Below are 23,741 nucleotides of genomic sequence, written 5' to 3' on the forward strand. Positions count from 1 at the left end.
TAAATGTTGGGGCTGTAGGTGTTCTTACACAGTTTATTTTCACTTTTCTGTATTTTGAGAATTTTATAAATTGGAAAATGGTACAGAGAATACTTTATGGTATAAAATCCATCCCTCCCCTTTTGTATCTACGATGGATTGTGGTAGATTTGATAAACCCTTTTTGATAGAGTCTCAGACTTTCTGAGTCAAAGTGCATACACATTTTTAGAGCTCTTTGAAATGCATTACTAAATAGATTTCTGTAAGAAATTTTTACTCAACCTTCCCACTAGCAACATGCATGTCAGTTTCATAGCCTTTATCAATATTGACATCAGCAGAAATATAAATTTTATTCTAATCCTTGTTTTTTTTTTTTTTGAGATGGGGGTCTTGCTATGTTGCTCAGGCTGGCCTCGAACTCCTGGGCTCAAGTGATCCTCCTGACTCAGCCTCCTGAGTAGCTGGGACTTGAGGCATGAGCCATTGGCACTTGACTCTATAATCCTTATTTTAAACTTGTGTATCTAGTTAGGTTGATTATTTTTCTTTTTGGTTCTTTATGAAATATCTTGTATCCATTTACCTACTAGCATTTTATTGATAATCTAATCTGACAAAAAAGGGTGAGAAAATTCCTCTGGGAAAATGAGCAGAAGGGCAAATCTGAGAAAGAACAGAGAAGATATAAGCCCTACCAAGAATTAAAACATATAAAGCTTTAGTAACAGACTAATGAAGTAAGTAGTTGGGAATTAGAGAGCTTCTTCAGAATTTGGTATAAGATAAAGCAAAAGCTCACCAGAGATCACAAATTAAATGGTTAAGAGTGTTAAATTTATAGTTCCCCACACCGTTTAATATGCCACATTGTCAGTGGTTTATAATTAGATATTAAAAATAAAATGAATATTTTTCAATGGGCAAGGAATCATCTAAGTTTAGTAGAGATTGCAAATATTACCAAGGAAAATAAAACAGATTGCACCACATAAAGATTTAATTTTTATAATTTAATAGCAGCTGATAACCGAAATGTAAAATATAAGCAATAGTTTATTAGAGCAAAATATCAGAAAATATCTAATATCCTAGTTGAAGTTAAGACTCTTTAGGAAAGGCCTTATTTATCTTTTTACTTTCTGTTTTTTTTCTACAGAAGTCAATAAGTATTTAACTTTTAGCTCACAGGAAACTACTAGAAATAAACTGATGATGGCTACACTCTTCTTTGTGCCATGTTTTGGGGTTTTTCTCCCCAGCTCTTTTGGATTTCAGAAATGAAGTTCCAAAAAACTTTAGTTGTTTTATTTTTCTTTCTTTTTTTTGAGACAGGATGTCTTTCTGTCACCTAGGCAGGAGTGCAGTGGCACAATCACAGCTCACTGCAACTTCCCTGGGCCCAAGTGATCCTCCTGCCTCAGCCTCCCAAGTAGCTAGGACTACAGACATGTGCCATCATCATGCCTGGCTGATTTTTAAAATTTTGTAGAGATGGGATCTCGCTATGTTGCCCAGGCCGGTCTTGAACTCCTGGTTTCAAGTGAACCTCCAGCTTTGGTCTCCCAAAGTGCTGGGATTACAGGCATGAGCTACCACACCTAGCCAGAAAAATCTTTAAGTATGAATATTGGTAAACACTTCCCTGGAGACGGTCAGCATGAAGGCCTTTAGAACTAAAAATAATTCATTGGAAACTAGCATGATACTGGCAGTTAACAAAAATATTTTTATACATAGGAGGGGTTATGTGTGTCAGACCAAGAGGGCTTACTGTTGTCTGATAAAGCATTTGTTCACTTTGCTACTGAGAGACATGAAGATTATTGCTCAGTGAATGAATGGTAAATGATACTCATTTGGTTTCCTGCAGTGGATCCTGACAATACTAACTTGATATCGTTTGTTCTGCATGTTGGTTAGAGATTGTGTTGCCACATTTTGGAGGATCTTCCTAAAACTAATTTCCATTTAAAAAATGACGAGGTAGCTACAGATGTGGTGTTCAGGTCAAGAAGGCAGGGTCACTCCTCCCTATGGCTAAGTATTGACTGTGATAATGTGCTTAGGCACACAATGCCATTTAGACATAACCTTATCTTTTATCTGATAAATGATCTTTTAAAAATTACCTATATTCATGAACAGCTAATACTGTTCACTTAAATCCAGTACAACTAATTTTCCCTCCAGTTTTGGAAATCGATCAGTTTTTCTCCAACTGAGCACCAGAGAAAGTAGTTGTCCCACTCTCACCACCACAAGTATATGTATTTGGGGTCTTTTGTGTGAAAATAGTTTATTTAGAAAATTAGATTCATCTTCTGTGAGAGGTGCTCATGCTGTGGTGTGTGTATTTTTGTTTTTAGTCACTTTTCTGTTGTAGAAGACAGTAGAGCATCTTTGTTAATAGCAGGGTCTTTGGGGTACCCAACCCAGGGCCATATGCATATGGCCAAGTTAATTAACATCTTTGAGCTTCACTTTTGTGGAAAGGGGGAAATAATTGTAACTCCTTGGGTACTGAAAATTATTAAATGAGAGATAAATGCGTGTAATGCTCCTAGCTCATAATGAATTCTAACTTTTAAATTTTGATCTTGTTAGTGATATGTTTTTCCAAATTTATTTTCTTTGGTTAATATTTGAAAGCTTTACCAACCAGATTTAGAAAATATTTCCAACTTGATATGTAACCAAGAATACAACACTTAGTGTGTGCTCTCCTGGTTGTGTCAAGGTAGTGCAAATGTGGCAGATTCAGCACATTTTGTAATACTGAGTATTGAACGTTTTTATAGCTAATTTCTTTCTTTGATTACAGCACCCATATATCTCCCATCAGCATCCTACCAGCGTCTACAGAGTAAGTAGTGTATTTATAGAAGACATTTTTAAGATTTTAAGATACTACTAAACTGTAGAAATGAAAATAATGTATTTATTGTGCTGACTTTAGAGGAAAGACTGTACACAGGCAGTAAACTAGTTTTTTATGTACTGTGATAGGAACAAATGAAGAAAAAACCCATTGCATTAATATACAAAATAAAGATGAACTTTCTTCAGATGATTTTTTTGAATCCTCTGAAATAATTGAAAAATGTCATAGAATATGTTTTAAAAAAGTAGACTTTACATAAAAGTGTGAGCAATACTCATAGTTTCTTTCATTTAGCTGTTAGTAGATTATTTTGCTTTATAAGAATAGCTTTGAAAAGCCTTAATGAGTGGTTTTCTGATAGTGAGAAGTGAATTATAGGGACAACTGATCATTCCCATCCCAGTAATAATAGTGACATTATGGTTGATTTGTATATGATTGTTTGGGTAAATTTTACTTTTAAAACTTAAACCAGTATCATGTATTCCTTTTATGTATTTCTTTTTATACTTCGGTTTACCCATTTAAGTACCATAATAGTTTTACTGGTCATAGATTTTAGCATTTATGTCTGTGTCACCAGATACCCAGTTAGAGTGACTGCTTCTTACTAAAATGTATTATGTTTTGTAGTATTTTAGAAAGAACAATTAGAGCAGCTGTGGAACAGCACCTTTTTGATCTGCAGAGCAGCATAGATCATGATCTTAAGAATTTACAACAGCAAAGTGTGGTGTGTAATAACGAAGCAGAAAGTATTCATTGTGATGGGGAAGGATCTAATAACCAGTAAGAAATATTTTATTGTTGTTTATTAAATGTTATAAAATTGTTTTATCTTAAAACTAATTCTGCTTAAATAACAGGATCTCATCGTTCTTGGAGATTTCTGAAAGTCATTGTGAAAAGTGACTTTGTATATATACTTGTATATACATCCATAATTAACACTGAATATCTCATAACTTTTTTCATAATATATGTTTATTAAGTTCAACACAGGTTTTTTTTTTTTTCTTCCCTGAACATCGAATGAAGTAACAAGCTTACCTTTAGGAATTATGTTGTATGAAAAATAACTTTAAAAAATTAGACTCTGCAAGAGTGTGATCTAGACAGACAGTTATAAGGCAGCAGATTGATATCACTGTTGTGCATATAATCATTGAGTGAAATGGTGGGCAGAATCATCCTTTCTATTTAAATAGTTATCCCTTGCCACCAGCCTCTCCCCTCCTTACGCTTTTGTTAGGTTAGCTCTTAATACAGGTTGAGCATCTCTAATCGAAAAATCCAAAATCTGACATGCTCCCAAATCCAAAGCTTTGAGCACTGACATGATACTCAGAAGAAATGCTCATTTGAGCATTTTCGATTTTGGATTTTCAGATTAGGAATGCCAGTCTGGCACCTCTCCTTGGGATGTTGTGAGGGACTTTGTTGTTATGCTCTCTGAAAATTTTCATAAGCAAATGAATGGCTTTTAAAATAATTTATGAGCCAGTTGCTAACTGGCAATATTCCAAAATCTGAAAACAAACAAAAACCAAATCTGAAACACTTCTGGTCCCAAGCATTTCCGACAAGGAATACTCAACCTGTATTTAAATATGTATTAGTTAAAAGTACTTGTAGTGCGTGATGTTGCTCCACTCTTCATCTGACCTGTTACCTTTAAATGAAGGAAAGCCTCTCTTTGTTTTCTGTTACTTTAGTCCTGTACTTCAGGATACCTGTGTGCCTCCCTCAGAGACCATGGTGTAGTGATTTCATGTTTTTCATATATCAGTTTTTTGCGGGGGGACAGATGAGAAAGATGTACCCAAATCTAGAAGATTTGTAGGAAGGTAAAGGAAAAAAAAGATGATTGGCGAGTGATTTTTTTTTTTAAAGATAGTTTTTAAAAGGGCTAACTAGAATAGCTATCAAATATAAAATGTAAATTGATGTGAATACCAGTGGTGGAAATGTTTATTTTTGGAATACCATATAGTACAATTGCAAGCACCATGGATAGCACTGCCAGCCAGTGCAGCTGTATTTGATGGCCTTGGTTTGTGTACTTTGAAGGCATGATTAGAATGTATACAACTGGGAAAAGGCAGGAGAGGGAAAGAGAGGAAAAATAGAAAAATTGAAAAAGAAAAAAAAGCATGTATACAACTGGATCTATTGGGAGTGTTTGGGCAGCATATGAAGGAAAAAATCAGTATCTAAAAGTTAGAAATAATGGAAAAATGTTTCAAAGGATGTAAGCAGATTTCTTGGAGTTTGTCCTTAGCTAGGGATTCTGCAAACCTGTACCCATTATTCAGATGATAGTCTTATTTTCACCACTGGGGAACACATGTTCTATTGAGGGTAGTGATATCATCTTTGGAAACAAAAACTGTAGCAGTGTTTTGGATATTCTAAACTGTGTAAGATGACAACTCTGCAGTAGGAAGCTATTTCTGTTTTACTTGATAAGGTGTTGGACTTGTACTGGACTAGTACTTGACTTGTATTTGATCAGGACAGATGTGTCATTATTATGTGAGAGTGTGCATTTACAAGGGAAATGATTATTTTGGAACATAAATTATTTTAAAAGCCATTTATTCGCTTATGAACATTTTTAGAGGGGATAACAAGGTCCCTCACAACATCCCAAGGAGACAAAAATGTAGCAGATTTAATAATCTGATTTAGCAAGACAAAAGTATGGATTTTGTGAAAAGTTCACATTTTCTTTAACAAGTAAAAGTTTCAGATCATTATTTATATTTACTTATTTTAAAGTAAACACATTACACACTCAACATTTGGCCTGATCTAATTTTTAAACTTCATCCCTAGGGTTGGTATTGCTGATGGTATTATTAATGCCAGTGAAAGTAACAGAGACTGTTCAGAACCTGTGGCTAGCACTAATTTAGACAATGAAATTATGCAGCAAGATTGTGTATTTGAGAATGAAGAAAATAACCAGGTAAGGAATGTCAAAAATATGTGTTAGATATACAACTTTGATTGCTTCATGTGTTTCTTTGATGCCAGAAGTTATAGTTCAGTATTTTGCTGATACACTTAATTGTCTCAATTATAAATCCCCAAGAATATACATTCTCTCAGAGTTTAGGAAACATCACTGGGTAGAGAAGTATAAAACAACTTATTGACTGGGTGTCACTGGCGGCTCACGCCTGTAATCCCAGCACTTTGGGAGGCCAAGGCTGGCAGATCACAAGGTCAGGAGATCGAGACCATCCTGGCTAACACGGTGAAACCCCATCTCTACTAAAAATACAAAAAAATTAGCGGGGCGTGGTGGTAGGCTACCCGGGAGGCTGAGGCAGGAGAAAGGTGTGAACCCGGGAGGCAGTTTGCCGTGAGCCAAGATTGTGCCACTCTAGCCTGGGTGACAGAGTGAGACTCCATCTCAAAAAAAAAAAAAAAAAAAAAAACTAAAAAAAAGTTTCAACTTATTTTAAATGATTTTCCTAGAAAGAAATTATGATGTCCGCTGAGGTAGCTAGGTGGTATTATGGTTGACTTTTGTTATTTTTAAGACAGCTTCTGTATTTCTTAGGAGTTTTGCCGAAGAACATGGTATAGGGGAGAATATATAATATTCTCATACAGTTCTTAGGATGGGATAGACCTCTGCAACAAAATACTGGTTAACAAGAGAAAAACAAGTTTTAAGACATGTATCCCTTATATACACATGGGAGATACTCGGGGGAAGTGAGTAAATCTCTCCGAGGTGGCTTAAATACCATCATGTCCTGAAACAGAGGTAAAAAGGGTGTTGGGGAGACCTAGTTGTAATGAGATGACCAGGAAAATCACTGTAAGCAAAGTTAAACTTTGCCCTGAAGATTGATAGTTTTTAGTGATTTAAAGTCATATTTCTTTTGCTTGTACAGAGAGGAGATACCCGTAGAAATGGAGATTTCTACTACAGATGAAAATTCCTTTTATATAAGGGTGACTTCTCTGTATTATCCTGTGTTTGCTATTTCTGAAAATAATAAACTAAAAATAATCCTTATGCCAAAGAGTAATAATTTGGTGTGGCATGTTCTGAATCCCCACTGTTGGCATCCTTTCTTGATTAGCAAAAACCCAGGAACATTGTTGTAATAATGACTAAATTATTGTCACTGTCACATTTGTTAGTGTTAACTTTTTTTTTAATATAATTGCCATTAAATGTAAAAAGCAGCATCTTTCTAAGACACTCAAAATGTAATTTTGATACTACTTTTAAAAATAAGATGCTAAATTAATAGATAAGGTGGGTTTCCTCAGTATATTTTCATTCTAAACCATACACTAAAGTAGGGCTCAAGAGGAATTTAGAGTAAGAAGAGTTAGCTTTTGTATTCTACCTTTGTTCAGTATCACTGGGTTATCAATTTCTGCCTGTCTACCTAGTCATTCCCATCAGTTTTAAACATTTATACTGTTATTTCTTCCAAGTTCAGAAAAATCCCTCTCTTGACTCTCCCCATCCCATTCTAGCTACATACACCCTGATTTCTCTGCTTCACTTTATAAATAGAATTGCTGGAAGAATTGTCTGTGTCTCTTTTCTTTAACTCTTTTCCTCCAATTCTCTCCTAAATTCACTGCAGCTATCCTTTCCTCTGACCATTCATTCCTCTGAAATAGCTTTTGCAAGTCACCAGTGATGTCTGTTGAATGTTTTATTTGACCTAATAGCAAAGTTTGATTCAATTAATTACTCCCACTACCTTGATATACTTTTTTCACTTGGCATTCAGGATAGCTCACTCTTTTTTTTTTTTTTTTTGCCCTACACTGGCTGTTCTCTCATTCCCCTCTGCTGATTGCTCTTCCTCTTCTGAATCTCTTAAATTTGGAATGGCCCAGGGCCCATTTCTCAGATTGCTTATTTTATTCACTTCCTCAGTAATCTTGTTTAGCCTAATGGCTCTAACTAACATCTATATGCTACTGATTCCCAAATTTGTATCTCCAGTCCAGACATGTTTTGGAATTTTAGATTGCTGTATCCAACTAGGCACCCAACATTTCCGCTGGTATATCTTTACCAAGCATCTGTTGAGTAAGAAAGATTTCTTTCCTTACCCGTTATTAGGTTCATAGCTGAGGCACCTGTAACAGAAGACATTAACAAGAGAAAAGCGTACACATTTATTTAATGTAAGTTTTACATGACATGAACACTTTCAGAAATCAAGACCCAAAGAAACAGACACACCTGTGTATTTTAATGCTTTGATTTGATGAAAAGTGGACAGTGGTGTGGATGAATAATTAGACAAAGAGGATGATAAATGAAGGGCGGCTGATTAACCAAGGCCTTGTTTGTTGAGATTCTTTTCTGTGTCCCTGTGTGTTCAGGGATAAGGGCATTCCTTTCGTCCAGGTATAGGGTAGATACTTCTGGAATGAAGGGGTTTTTTTGTTTGTTTGTTTTGAGATGCAGTTTTGCTCTTCTTGCCCAGGCTGCAGCAGTGGCGCAATCTCAGCTCACCGCAACCTCTGCCTCTCGTGTACAAGCAATTCTCCTGTCTCAGCCTCCCGAGTAGCTGGGATTACAGGTGCCTGCCACCATGCCAGGCTAATTTTTTGTATTTTTAGTTGAGACAGAGTTTCACTATGTTGGCCAGGCTGGTCTCGAGCTCCTGACCTCAGGTGACCTGCCTGCCGTGGCCTCCCAAAATGCTAGGATTACAGGCGTGAGCCACCACGCCCCGTCAAAGGTTTTATGACTTACTTCAGAAGAGAAGTCTGACCACTTTTTACTGTTTCTGTTGCCACCCTGCAGGTCCAAACTGCCATCATGTCACCTGGATTAATATTGCCTCCTAATTGATCTCATCTTTGTTTCTTGATGGTGTGTTCTCAACACAGAACCACAATGATCCTTTTAAGAGGAAAATTAGATAATGATACTTCTCTTCCTAAAACCTTCCAGTGCCATCTAGGTATCAAAATACAGCTATAGGCACTATGGAATATTGGCTGTGATAGTCAGGATTGAGACAGCTAAATCTTAAGTCCTGTCTGGATTGCTTATTTGTGGGTATCTCCTTAGCTTACATTCTTACCTAGTCTTGCAGATACTTCCTCAATTTTGCCAAATCTCCTCATCACTCTCTGTTTATGGCAGGCCCTCCCACTTACCTACCCACTCTAGTCTCTGAACTTTTTGTCCTTTTTCCCTGCTTCCCTTTCCTCCCCACTTTTTTTTCCCCCGAGATGGGGTCTTGCTTTGTTGCCCAGGCTGGAGTGCGGTGGCATAGTCTCGGCACAGTACAGCCTCTGTCCCCTGGGTTCAAGCCATGCCTCAGCCTCCCAGGTAGCTGGGATTACAGGCATGTGCCACCAAGCCAGGCTAATTTTTGTATTTTTAGTAGAGATGGGGTTTCACGTGTTGGCCAGGCTGGTCTTGATCTCCTGACCTCAAGTGATCTGCATGCCAGAATAGCACATAGTAAGCTAGTAAGCAACTCGGTAAATAATTTGTTGAATGAAATTGGTGTATCAGGCTGGGCGCAGTGGCTTACACCTGTAATCCTAGCACTTTGGGAGGCTGAGGCAGGTGGATTGCTTGAGCCCCAGGAGTTCAAGACCAGCCTGGGCAACATGGCACAACCCCCTCTCTATAAAAAATAAAAATTAACCAGGCATGGTGGCTCACGCCTGTAATCCCAGCACTTTGGGAGGCCGAGGTGGGCGGATCACCTGAGGTCAGGAGTTTGAGACCAGCCTGGCCAACATGGTGAAACCTCATCTCTACCAAAAAATACAAAAATTAGCTGGGTGTGGTGGCACATGCCTGTAGTCACAGCTACTTGGGAGGCTGAGGCAGGAGAATTTCTTGAACTTGGGAAGAGGGGTTGCAGTTAGCTGAGATTATGCCACTGCACTCCAGCCTGGGTGAAAGAGTAAGACCCTGTCTCAAAAAAAAAAAAAAAAAAAAAAAAAAAAAAAAAAAAAGTCTGAACTGTGAGCCCTAGGGAAGGAAGGAAAAATAGAGAAAATTCCAAAGGTGAAAATGATTAAATTTAGGTGCAAACTTGGGTAAGAAATACAGACACTAAGAGACTGGAAAAGAGGTCAGTGTTGCAGAACTGGAATATCAAGGTGGTTTATATGAAGCAGATGTATGAAGCAGATGTTTAGGTCTTGAGCTGTGGCTGGTGGTGGGGGCTCATTTTGTCTGTGAGTGAATGCAGTGACTTGAATAAGAGAATAAATGGGGATTGAAGAAACCTTAGGGGAACGTCTGTATTCTAGCACTTTGGAGGAAAAAAAAGCAGCCATGACCATAGCAGTTGGGAATGTCAAAGAGGATGGGATTTTTTCCTGAGTCTGAAAGTTGGTCAAAATAGAGAGGTAAAAGGAGGAGAAAGGTGGTGGGAGGCAAAGGTACAAAAATAAGAAGAGTAAGTTTAATTTTATTTGCTTGCTAGGGTGGTTAAAAGTCTAATGAAATGGCTTTTTTTTTCTTTGCCTTTGCTGTTGAACAAAAAATTTAAGAATACCTAGGAACAATACATTTAATGCTGGTGAGGGTAAGTTAAGATAAGTGGTCTCAAATAGACATGGGAAGTATAAATTGCTGTAAACTTCCTGGAAAACACATTAACAGTAAGAACAAAAGACCTTAAACCTTTGATCCAGAAATTTCAAAATCCGAGACTGTGTCCTAAGGAAATACATACAAATCAGGGGTGTATGCAAAGATTTTGCTACTAGAATTCTTATTGGGGGTTTATTTACAGGAAAAAAAAAATGGGAAACACAAAAAGTCCTAAATGGAAAGTGATTAGATAAATCATGGTATATCCATATACTAGGATATTGTTGAGTCATTTAAAATTATTTTAAAGGTCCAAGTAATAGTTGTGAGGTAAAGTTATTTAGAAGAAGAAGAAGAAAAAAAAAAAAAACCAAGTGTAGATTACTAAAGCTAATGCAGTCCCAGTATCTTTGTGTGCATGCACTGCATGTGTGTGTGACACATAGTCAAAAGGCCAAGTCAGAATATTCACAGTGGCCTTCTGGCTGATAGATTATGGATGATTTTACTTTTCTTCATATGTTCTTATATTTAGGTTTCCAACAGTTTCTCTGATTTATAATTAAATAATTTAAGCAAAAAATTCCAATTAAAATTTATTGGATATAGTGATAGAAATTATTGGTAGAGAAAGGAGCTTTGGTAGATAGAGGATTTCATGGTTGAGAAGCTGCGGTGTGTGGAATGCCTTTTGGACAAGTTTTGTTTTGAAATTAAAAGGAAAGAGAAGGCCGGGAGTGGTGGCTCACGCCTGTAATCCCAGCACTTTGGGAGGCCGAGGCGGGCGGATCACAAAGTCAGGAGATGGAGACCATCCTGGCTAACATAGTGAAACCCCGTCTCTACTAAGAGTACAAAAAATTAGCCAGGCGTGGTGGCAGGCGCCTATAGTCCCAGCTACTTAGGAGGCTGAGGCAGGAGAATGGCGTGAACCCAGGAGATCATGCCACCGCACTCCAGTCTGGGCAAGAGAGCAAGACTCTGTCTCAAAAAAAAAAAAAGGAAAGAGAAGAGTTGAGCAGTCTGGTTGTGGAAGAGATTTCCTCCCCACCCCCCGATTCTGCTTTCTTGATACAGGATGGAGATTTGAGCATGTCAGTAGGAATCAGTCACTAGATAGGGAGAGACTGAAAAACGTCAGAAAGAAAAAAAAAATCCAGGGTAGTTAGGGGAACACTGCATAGAGGGAATTGGGAGTGAGAAGTGGAAGGAAGGCGATTCAACGTGCAAATTGAGTGACTATTCCTATATAGGAAAAGCTACTTTTAATCTTCAGTAAAAGGGGATATATAGAATATTTTTTAAGTGAGAGGTGTTTTGGGGACTTAATTCAGATGACTTTGACCATTTTAAAATGAAATGCATTTGCAGAGGGTGAGGAGTCAGGAATTGGGTTTGGATCTGAAGAAATAGGTAAAGTTTTGCAAGAGTCTCTGTGGGGAGAAATCAGATAGAATTGAGTCACCAGATATTTGAGAACCAATGGAGGTCTAGCTGAAGTTTGATGACATGAATTTGTAGTGAGCCAACTAGGAAGGTATGTTAAGTGACACATTTTCTTGTAGCATCTGCTGTCTGGAGGACAGAAAGCTGGTCATAAACTAGACCACATTGGTAAAGGCATTGACAAATTAGCTTTGAAATAATTAGCCAGGGTACAGAGTACATGTTGGGTGGATTAGAAATTTAGAATGAAGTCTTCTGCCGGGCGCGGTGGCTCAAGCCTGTAATCCCAGCACTTTGGGAGGCTGAGGTGGGCGGATCACGAGGTCAGGAGATCGAGACCATCCTGGCTAACATGGTGAAACCCCGTCTCTACTAAAAAATACAAAAAAAAAATTAGCCAGGCGAGGTGGCGGGCGCCTGTAGTCCCAGCTACTCGGGAGGCTGAGGCAGGAGAATGGCGTAAACCCGGGAGGCAGAGCTTGCAGTGAGCTGAGATCCAGCCACTGAGCTCCAGCCTGGGTGACAGAGCGAGACTCCGTCTCAAAAAAAAAAAAAAATAGAATGAAGTTTTCAAGTGGTGACAGTAAGGCGAAGAAGTTGCAGAAGAGGGGAATATTAGTTGGACAGGATGTACGAGTTTCAAGTGTATTATGGCGTGGCATGATTCAAGTGGCTTTGGTAGAAAGTAACTTGTGTCTAGGAAAGTGTAAAGGTAGATAGAGTAGGAGTCAGCAAACCTTTTGTGTAAAGGCCCAGACGGTAAATATTTTAGGCATTGTGGGTATATAGTCTCTGCAACAACTACTTAACTCTGCTATTATAGCATGAAAACAGTCAGAAAAAACCGTAAGAAATGAGCATGGCTGTGTTCCAATAAAATTTAATTTATGGACACTAAAATTGAATTTCTTGTCATTTTCACTTCACAGAATATCATTATTCTTTTGATTCTCCCTCCTACCCCCAATCGTTTAAAACGTAGAAACCCTTCTTAGCCGGAAGACCATGCAAAAACTGGCAACAGGTTGGATTTGTCTGGTATGCTGTAGTTTGCTAACCCCTAGGCTAGAATATTATTGTAAGGAGATCAAGATTTTAGATATAAAAGATAATGTTGGAGATTTTTTTTCTCTGAAATTGACTTGCCAGTATAAGGAAACCAAATTGCTTTTTAACATTTCAAAGCTGATCACATAAACTTAGGAGTACTAAGTGGTACATAAACCACAATTCCACAATGTATTGGTTAGCCAGGCTGAAATTAATCCTAAGGAATCTTTTTTTTTTTTTTTTGGAGACAGAGTCTTACTGTGTCGCCCAGGCTAAAGTGCAGTGGCCACGATCTCGGCTCGCTGCAACCTCTACCTCCTGGGTTCAAGAGTCTCATGCCTCAGCCTCCCAAGTAGCTGGGATTACAAGTGTGTGCCACCACACCTAGCTAATTTCTGTACTTTTTTTCTAGTAGAAACTTATATTGTGACATCCTTTTACTTTTACTTTTTTTTTTTTTTGAGACAGAGTCTCGCTCTCTCGCCCAGGTTGGAGTGCAATGGCGTGATCTCGGCTCACTGCAACCTCTGCCTCCCGGGTTCAAGTGATTCTCCTGCCTCAGCCTCCCGAGTAGCTGGGATTATTGGCACACGCCACCACCCCCGGCTAATTTTTGCATTTTTAGTAGAGACGGGTTTCACCATGTTGATCAGGCTGGTCTCGAGCTCCTGACTTTGTGATCCGCCCACCTCAGCCTCCCAAAGTGCTGGGATTATAGGTGTGAGCCACCGCACCCAGCCCACATTGACATTTTTATAGAAATGTTAAGTCTTTTAATTCTGTTTTTGAGACAGGGTCTTACTTTGGTCACCCAGGCTGCAGTGCAGTGGCATGACCACAGCTCACTGCATTCTCAGCCTCCCAGGCTCAAGCAATCCTCCCACCGCACCTTACCAAGCAGTTGTGACTACAGGTGCATGCCATCACACCCGGCTAATTTTTAATTTTTTTATAGAGAAGGAGTCTCACTTTGTTGCCGGGCTGATCTTGAACTCCTGGCTTCAAACATTTCTCCCACCTCAGCCTCTGAAAGTACTGGAATTACAGGTGTGAGCCACCGTGATGGGTCTCATCTTTTCTGTTTCCAATTGTCCACATCCACATTTTTCTGTTGGGTTATCAGTATTTTTCCTTTTTGGTTTGTACCTTTTTTTTTTTCTTTTTTTTTTGAGACGGAGTCTCACTTGTGGCCCAGGCTGGAGTGCAGTGGCGTGATCTCGGCCCACTGCAAACTCTGCCTCTTGGGTTCAAGCAATTCTCTGCCTCAGCCTCCCGAGTAGCTAGGATTGCAGGCACCTGCCACCACGGCCAGCTAATTTTTGTATTTTTACTAGAGACCAGGATTCACCATCTTGGCCAGGCTGGTCTTGAACTCCTGACCTTGTGATCCACCCGCCTCGGCCTCTCCAAGGGCTGGGATTACAGGCATGAGCCTCCGTGCCTGGCCATATTTTTTTATTTATTAAGAAACTACTTCCTTTCTTACGATCAGTCACAAATATTTGTTTCCAGTTTTTTGTCTTTTGACTATTTAAAGTCATTTTTGATGGTGTTAAACTTTATCATCTTTTTTTTCCTTTTGTTAGATTTTAGGTTTTAATGCCGTAGTTGGGAAGGCCTTCCCTGTTCTGTGATTATAAACTAACTTTCCTCTTCTTTAAAAAAATAATGGTTCTATAGTTTCATTTTCTACATTTGAATATTTGACCCATTTGGAATTTATCATGGTGTAAGATGTGAAGAGCAGATTCAGCTGTTTTTCCTACATGTTTACCTAGATATCCCAACACCTTAATTTTTTGAATAATCTATCTTTTTCCCACCAATGTGAAATGCCGCCTTTATTATAAACTAAATACCTGGATACATTTGTAATAAAAGTGTTGTTTCAAATCAGTTCAGTGTTTCTCATTCATTCACCAGTAATGAGTGACAGTGCCGCATTCTTGCCAGTATTTGGTAGTGTTGGTGTTTTGGATTTTGGCCATTCTGATAGATGTGTAGTGGTATCTTGTTTGAATTTTGAGTTTCCTAATGACATACGATGATGAGTTTTTCATATGCTATGTGTATATCTTCTTTAGTGAGGTGTTTATTCAGGTCTTTTGCCCGTTTTTTAATTGGATTGTTTTCTTATTGTTGAATTTTAAGAGTTTCTCTCTCTATATTTTTATATATGTGTGTGTGTGTGTGTATGTGTGTGTATATATATATATATATATTTTTGGGACAGCGTCTCCAAAGGTTGGAGTGCAGTGGTGCAGTCTCGGCTCACCACAATCTCCGCCTCCTGGGTTCAAGCGATTCTCCTGCCTCAGCCTCCCACGTAGCTGGGATTACAGGCATGTGCCACCACACCCAGCTAATTTTTATATTTTTAGTAGAGACGAGGTTTCGCCATGTTGGCCAGGCTGGTCTTGAATGCCTGACCTCAGGTGATCCACCCACCTCGGCCTCCCAAAGTGCTGGGATTACAGGCATGAGCCACCATGCCTGGCCTATATTTTGGATAAGTTTATCGAATAGGTTTTTGCAAAATAGAATTTTTTTTTAATGTGGTACTAGATTCTGTCATAAATATTTAGTTTTTTCTGATACAAAGAGATTATTCACTGTAGATTTTGAAATAAGGTTAATAAGTTGTTACAGTAATCAAAACTTGGAAAAGTTGAAAAAGTGTATGAAGCGTGAAAAAAAAAAGTGTATGAAGTGAATAGCACTGATTAGAACCTCACATACAAAAATACTGATTTTTTTTTTTTTTTTTTTTTTTTTTTTTTTTTTTTTTTTTTTTTTTTTCTTTTTTGAGACAGAGTCTCGCCGTTCGCCCGGGCCCTGGTAGTGCAGTGGCCAGATCTTCATGCTCACTGCAAGCTACGCTCCCGGGTAACGCCATTCCCTGCTCTCAGCCTTCCCGCAGTAGCTGGGATCTACAGGCGCTCAAGCCAACCTCGCCCGGACAGCTTTTTTTGTATTTTTTTAGTTAGAGACGTGGGTTTACACGTGTTAGCCAGGATGGTTCAACTCCTGACTCGTGATCCGCGCCGTCCGCCTCCAAAGTGCTGGGATTACAGGCTGGAGACCACCGGCCCGGCCAAAATACCTGGATTTATCATCAGTAAAATCCATTCATTTCAGGGTACCTTCATTGATGGTGCCCCTTCAAAACTTAGAATTATTCATACCTTGGCCGGGCGCGGTGGCTCAAGTCTGTAATCCCAGCACTTTGGGAGGCCGAGACGGGTGGATCACGAGGTCAGGAGATCGAGACCATCCTGGCTAACACGGTGAAACCCCGTTTCTACTAAAAAATACAAAAAACTAGCCGGGCGAGGTGGCAGGCGCCTGTAGTCCCAGCTACTCGGGAGGCTGAGGCAGGAGAATGGCGTAAACCTGGGAGGCGGAGCTTGCAGTGAGCTGAGATCTGGCCACTGCACTCCAGCCTGGGCGGCAGAGCGAGACTCTGTCTCAGAAAAAAAAAAAAAAAAAAGAATCATTCATACCTTGCAAACACTGAGAAACTGCTTTATCTCCTTTCAGAAGTGGAGACCAGAAGTATTTATAAACTCTAGCAGATAGTCAAGAGGAAGAGAAGGCTATAAATTTGACCTGTACTGGTCTAAGACCTCATCAGTATTGATCGTGGTAATTCAGTAGAAGAGAGAGGATAGGCTAGACAGAAGTATATCAATATGCAATTTATTGAGTGTTTGTTCAGCAAATAAAAGGTACAGAATGGAGTGGAGATATGTAGCCTATTTAATGGAAGTAACTAGCATGCTTGAGCCAAAGGTAAGTGAGTGGAAATGGTAAGATGCAGAACTAAGCAATGTGTGTGCACCAATTATGGACCCCTAAGGAAGGGATGGAGACCAGAGGGATTACTGGAAATGCCTGTCAGGTTTTAATTAACTCTTGGCAGTAATCCCCTATAGCTCCTAAGATACTGCTAATATGACTGTGCTGTATCTGCTATACCTCCTGCTGCTGCCACAACCACCGCCACCTCCAAAGCTCTCTAACTTACCTGAATTGAGACCAGAGCACCTTAGCCTTCCTTTGCAGACCTTAATGTTTGTGGAAGGTCACATGGGAGGAGGTGGGGAGAAGATACAGGTTATTTTGCCCGCTAATATTTTATTTTATTTATATATCTTATATTTTTTTGAAACAGAGTCTCGCTCTGTTGCCCAGGCTGGAGTGCAGTGGCACAGTCTCCACTCACTGCAATCTCCTTTTCCCTACTGGGTTCAAGGGATTCTTGTGCCTCAGCCTCTCGAGTAACTGGGATTACAGGCACACACTACCACACTTGGCTAATTTTTGTATTTTTAGTAGACGGGATTTCACCATGTTGGCTAGGCTGGTCTTGAACTCCTGACCTCAAGTGATCCACCTGCCTTGGCCTCCCAAAGTGTTGGGATTACAAGTGTGAGCCTCTGTGCCTGGCCTATATAGATGGTTTTCCTTATAAACTGTTTCTTTTGATTCTCTATGGTAACTCTAAGGTAGTCAAGTAAATTATTGTTATTCTCATATTTGTAATGAGAAAGGCAGAGCTAGGGCTTGAATTTGGTTCTTTTGAGTGAGATACCAAGGTTCTGTTTGTTTGTGACAGAGTCTTGTACTGTCTCCCAGACTGGAGTGCAGTGGTGCAATCTTGGCTCACTGCAGCCTCTGCTTCCTGAGTTCAGGCAATTCTCCTGTCTCAGTCTCCCGAGTAGCTGAGACTACAGGTGTGTGCTACCATGCCCACAAATAATTTTTGTATTTTTAGTAGAGATGGGGTTTCGCCATGTTGGCCAGGCTGGTCTCAAGTGGTTTGATCGCTACAGCCTCCCAAAGTGCTGGGATTACAGGTGTGAGCCGCTGTTCCTGGCCCCAAGGTTCATTTTAAATATTGGGTCTGACTGTGTGCAGTGGCTCATGCCTGTAATCTCAGGACTTTGGGAGGCTGAAGACAGGTGGATCACTTGAGGTCAGGAGTTCGAGACCAGCCTGGCCAACATGCTGAAACTCACTTCTACTAAAATTACAAACAAATTACCCTATTCAACATGCTGAAACCCTATCTCTACTAAAAATACAAAACAATATTTGTATTTTTGTATTCGGCTCAAAAAGTGAGCTGAAATTGCACCACTGCACTCTGACCTGGATGACAGAGTGAGACTATCTCAAAAAAAATTTTTTTTCAAGTAAATAAAAATTAAATATTTGGTCTGGGTAATGGTTATTTCATGTGCCCAGAAACCTTCAGAATATAAAGCTATCTTGTAGAGCAGTGGTCCCCAACCTTTTTGGAACCAGGGACTGGTTTTGTGGACGACACTTTTTCCACAGACAGTGGATGGGGGTTGGGGTTTTGTAGTGAAACTGTTCTGCCTCACATCATCAAAGCATTAGTTAGATTCTCATAAGGAACACACAACCTAGATCCCTCGCATGCACAGCTTACAATAGGGTTCGCGCCTCTCTGAGAATCCGGTCTGAGAATCTCTGACCGGAGGCGGAGCTCATGCCGTAATGCTCACTCCCCACTCCCCTGGCTGCTCACCTCCTGCTGTGTGGCCTGGTTCCTAACAGGGGGTGAGGGACACTTGTTATTGATCATAAAGGTTACGGAAGTCTGATTTGTGTATCAGTAATTATCACACTTTGGGTCTCGGGGACTTATTTATACTTATTTGAAGATCCCAAAGAGCTTTTGTTTACATAGGTATGTCTATCAGGATTTGCCATATTAGGAATTAAAACTAAGAAATTTAAAAAACATTAATTTACTTTAACATAAACTCATTTATGGTAACATAAGTAAGGTTGCTCTTTTCCATAACAGACAGCTGTTTTCATAAATTTTTTTAAGTTTGAGGAGTGGCATTGTTTTACATAGCTAGAAATATTGTTGATACCTGTTTGACTTACAGAAGACAGCTGGATTCTCCTATATGCTCCTGCATTTAGTCTGTTGCTGTTACATTGTTTTGTTGAAGCGTATGAGACAGCCTCATAGATGTGTAGTTTGAAAAGGGACTAGTATTTTAACAGCTTTTTTGCAGATTCTTATGGACCTTCTTTCATGCTAAACAAAATTGAACAAGTGGTACTTTCTAAAGAAGAGTCAGAGAGTCTAGGAAGTGTCGAACCTTTTGTTGAATTGAAGGTGATCGTCAAAAACACCAAAACGTTCATGTATTTTGTAGTAATTCTCTGGGTATTTGTATTAGACTTGGTAGGTTTTTAGTTTGAGAGGAATAGGGGTGAGATGATGTCACTAAGCTCGTTGGAAAATGGGAGAGTTTTCTGATGTGGGGACTTCTTTGTGGAAAATAGTTATTACTTCAAATGTACAAAGGAACCTGGTGAACTCCTCTATGACTCCTATCTACAAGAAGTCACCAAACTTGTATCTTTGTGGCCGGGGAGAAATAAAGCAAGCAGCAGGTGACAAGCAGGATCAGAAGACCATCATTTTGGAGGAAAGAATTCTAAGGAAGAAGGATGGTAGTGGTGATACATATTACCTAACAGAGAAATGCAGAATACCTGCTGTACTTCATATGACCCAGGTTTTGAGGGAAGATAAATTACTCCCTGTAAAAAGAGATGCTAAGTACTACAGACTATTATAAATGATAGCTAATTAGGGGTGTTTGACTAATCTGTATTCTAATATCCTAATTTAGATTGGCAACTTCTTCTCATATCTGAGTATTGGGAGCTCCATTAATACATGGTGGTGTTCTTTTTGTCAGTCTGTAGGTATATTGTTAGAGCCATGCAGTGACCATGGTGATAGTGAAGATGGCTGTCTTGAGAGGTAAGCATTTTTTCTTGTTTCTAATTAATCATTTTGAGAATTGGAGCACTTCACAGATTTTTGAGGTGAATTTTTTAGATGAATATCCATTATAAACATATAGTTTAGATAATCTTAAACAGCCTTCTTGTTATAATGGTAGACATAAAGGATATTAAATACCCATAAATATTTGGATTTATGCAGGTTCAGACAGACAGTAGTTGTAACTTGGAAAACATTCAGAGGGAAAACAGCCTTTTGGAGACATTTAAATCTTTCAGTTGATTGTGGAACAATTGGGAATTTACTGATACTCTGAGTATACCTGTCAGTGAGTTAATTCATGGTCTTGTAACTGTGTATAACTAACTGAGAGATACTGTATTTGATTCAACAAATAGGTGTAGGATGTTTTTCTTCCTCTTTGAATTTATCCTTGGTGTGTCTCAATATGTCTCAATACACTGTTAGGCGGCTGGTGCTTTTTTAACCTCTTTGGCTGGCTATAATGGTAGAGAAATACTGGAGGCAACGAGTATTTCAACTAAATGTGGAGTCTCAATAGATAGCCTCTTTGGGTAGAAGCTTTCTGGAATGTTTTAAGTCACAGAATAAGATTTGGGTTCTTGTTACCCTTTGCATCAGTCTTCAAGATGCTGCCAAAAAGTATAACTTAGAAAGGTGACTTGAGATTCTGAAAATACTTCAGTAATGAAGTTGCAGACTAGATTGTAAATATTGAGAGATCCCAAACAGCATACTAATTTACTGACAGCCTGTTGGCCAGGACATATTTGTATTCCATTGTTTCTTTTAATTATAAGTAGGAAGCCTATTCTTTAAGGGTAAGTAAATTCTTTGGAGCCATGTCTCTGGAGCCTCCCCATACTCTGAAGGTCCACAGATTTCCTGCTTATAGCAGTTCCTTGTGCTTCCTTTCAGGAGGCAGGAATCATCCTCTTCCAGCCCAGGGAGTATTGGAGCTATGGGCTGAAGATGTAAGATTAACAGCATTAACAGGCACCCCCAGAATGATGACATCTGGATTTGGTAGAACAATAAGGAGCCATTTAGTGAGGATTCTTCTGTTGTTGTTGTTGTTTTGTTTTGTTTTTTGTTTTTTTGGTTTTTTTTTTAAAAAGCTCTTTCCTCTTCAACTTCATCTGTGTATAAGTTAGCAAACTGGTTTTTAGATCCAAAGAGTACCTTGGTTAGGTGAATTACATTTTGTTTGTTTAACATTCATGTTTCTCAAATGTAGGTGATTAGGTCTTTTAGGTTGCTAAGGTAGTATTTACTCATCCTACCATTTGCTCCTACTCTAAGCAAAGGAATGCCTTTAAGCTTATCAGAGCATTTAGTTCATTTCTTATGCTCAGCAAAAATAAGGTAATTATCTGTATGAGAAAATGACTTGCCATATTTAGATCAAGGCATGTCTCCTGAGTGCATACTCTGTTATGACCAGTTAGAAGTGACATCTTGATGTGTCATTGTAAATTGCCACAGTGCCTTTGGGGAAAAGAAGTTTTCCCCAGTAGGCATATTGATAATCCACTGTATATTAGCAGGTGCTTTCTTGACTGGTAAAATAAGTACAGATCACTTACGACAGCTTGCTATAACACTTGTTCTAAATAAGGGTTAGTTTTTCTGGGGAAATTAAAGGTGGACTGAAATTTTTAAAAATTTCCTTTTAGTATGTTACTGTTATGTTTTGAGGAGGGAAAGGTTTAGAAGTAGTAACCTTCTTTGATTGGAAGTAGTAACCTTGTGATAGAATACAGTTAGGTTTAAAGTAAAAGACATAGTGTCTTTTTTTAAAAAAATAAAGTCTCCTTTGAAAGTCTCCAGAATGGAGAGAATAGAGCTGTGTATTTGGTTAAAACATTTATTTTATAAAATCTTTATTATACATTCTTTTGGGTTTCTACTTACTGTGGATTTTAGTTTTCATTTTATAAAGGTTTTTCTTTTTTGCTGTGGTTTATGGGGTGGAGTAGGGATTGTTACTTGATTTTTCTAAACCTGAAGTGATTCTGTGGATCTTTTCAGTATTGTGTGATTTTTCAGATATAGGGCTCCAAAGAATGGGCATATGTCCAGTTGGCATTTTCTCCTCGCACATTGTAAATGCTAACTGTGTGGTGGAGTAGAGTAATCTAGGTAAGAAATATATAATGATAGTAGGCTTTTTATTCTTAATATACTAACAACTTTACTTGTATTTTTAGGGAAGAATGTTTGTTATTTGACAGTGATAAATTGTCACACTTGATTCTGGTAAGAACTATTTTTTATCTTAGTCTTTAAAAACTTGCCTAGGTTTAAACTGTCTGTTATGTCTGGTCTTTTACGTGGGTTAGCTAGGTTTAAAGATTTAAATATAAATACTCTTATCAAATATTTTACAGTTAAACAGCAACTTAATTTGCCACTTTTGGCTACAAGAGACTTGGTTATGAAAACACTTTCCTGAATTTGGAATCCAAACTTGTCTTCCAATAAGACATATTCTAAAACTGCATGTTTATATTTGAAAATAGTTTGCACAGTGGGAATGGGATAGTCGGCTGTATAGGCACAATAAACTAATGAAGACTACACATGGATATGTGCTGGATGTGTTTAAGCTGGGTGTGAAAAGCTTCCGTCGTTGTGAAATGTATTCTTTATTTTAAAATACAGGATTCTAGTAGCAAGATATGTGATTTGAATGCCAACACTGAATCAGAAGTACCAGGAGGTCAAAGTGTTGGTGTTCAAGGTGAAGCAGCATGTGTTAATATTCCACATTTAGATCTGAAGAATGTTTCCGATGGTGATAAATGGGAAGGTAATTTTACCCACACACATTATTTTCCTGATAATGTTGTTTGTAAGTGAAATTACCCTAAGCGATGATAACACTACAGCCCTTTTCTGGATAACCTTATTCATCTTGATCTTCTGTTCTCCCTTTCATATAAGATAAGTAAGTGGGTGTTTTTAGTGAAACACACTGAGATTTTGGGGCAGCATCTCATATGAACTAGAAGTTCTTATCTGATCCATCAACAGCTTTGAAAATGGATGTTAGAGCTGATTTTTTTAAAAAGTCACCCAGCATACGTTTTTGTTAATAGTTAAATCAAGTGCTATCTCCCAGTCTTTGAAAGCCTAGTATGTTACGGCTTAGAGATCTCACCAGTTTAAACAGAGGGTGTATAATTTCCTTGTCCTTAGAATCATCAGCAGTACATTTTTGAAAATGACCTTCAAGGGTACTTCTAAACAAATATTGTACCATATTCCTGTTATCTCTGTCTTAGGTTATGAAGGTATGGTGCAGGGTACTCTAAAAATTTACACAAAGGGGAGAAGTTAAAATTTAACAAGCAAACAACATGGGTATATGCACGTCTCAAAACTCAGCAAATACATAGATTTTTGTGTTTCTTTGTATATAAAGTTCTCTTTTTACTTCAAGAGAATAAAAAACTGTAAACAAATGCTGAATTCAATGGATGATTTGCATACTGGAGTATTTATGGGGAAATTTACTGATACCTGCAGTTTACTCTGAAATCCGTGAAAAAAATAAGATGGTTAATGGGATGGATAAATGTTAAAAAGCAAGTATAGTAGAATGTTAATGGTAGATTGTGATTGATATATGGATATTCAGTGTAAAGTTCTTTCAATTTTGCTATGTATTTGTAAACTTTCAAATAAAATGTTCAGTGGGGGTGGGAAACAAGCAATAAATTTGGATCTAGGAGTTTTTCTGGATTATACACCTTGGTAAAGAGACAATGAGATAACTCAAGAATCTTAAGCAGAGTTACATATTCATTCACTTGGATGAAGATGCCTGGGTTCTGTCACCTTTGGCAAGTTATCTGTTGACATATGCTGGCAATAACAGGAATTGTAATGCCAGTGCCATGGACTCCTTTTGGCCCTGTAAGTGTACTCACCTGATTGCAGATCGCAAATGGAGTGTGTGTGGATCTTTTTTTTTTTTTTTTTTT

General features: G+C 38.5%; 1 protein-coding gene across 1 annotated transcript in view; it reads left to right on the forward strand.

Moving 5' to 3' along the window:
• Nucleotides 1-2,809: 2,809 nt before the first annotated feature.
• FAM13B (family with sequence similarity 13 member B) overlaps nucleotides 2,810-23,741 on the forward strand; it is a 46,155-nt gene continuing 25,223 nt past the window's right edge. Inside the window, exons 1-6 of the mRNA XM_017867835.1 lie at nucleotides 2,810-2,848; nucleotides 3,500-3,655; nucleotides 5,705-5,837; nucleotides 19,682-19,746; nucleotides 21,963-22,011; nucleotides 22,417-22,564. Of these exons, the coding sequence (XP_017723324.1) occupies nucleotides 5,796-5,837; nucleotides 19,682-19,746; nucleotides 21,963-22,011; nucleotides 22,417-22,564 (304 nt within the window). The 5' untranslated portion in view covers nucleotides 2,810-2,848; nucleotides 3,500-3,655; nucleotides 5,705-5,795. The remainder of the gene's footprint in view (nucleotides 2,849-3,499; nucleotides 3,656-5,704; nucleotides 5,838-19,681; nucleotides 19,747-21,962; nucleotides 22,012-22,416; nucleotides 22,565-23,741) is intronic.

The sequence above is a fragment of the Rhinopithecus bieti genome, unplaced genomic scaffold, assembly GCF_001698545.2.
Source record: "Rhinopithecus bieti isolate Rb0 unplaced genomic scaffold, ASM169854v2 scaffold_4475, whole genome shotgun sequence".
Taxonomy (NCBI): domain Eukaryota; kingdom Metazoa; phylum Chordata; class Mammalia; order Primates; family Cercopithecidae; genus Rhinopithecus; species Rhinopithecus bieti.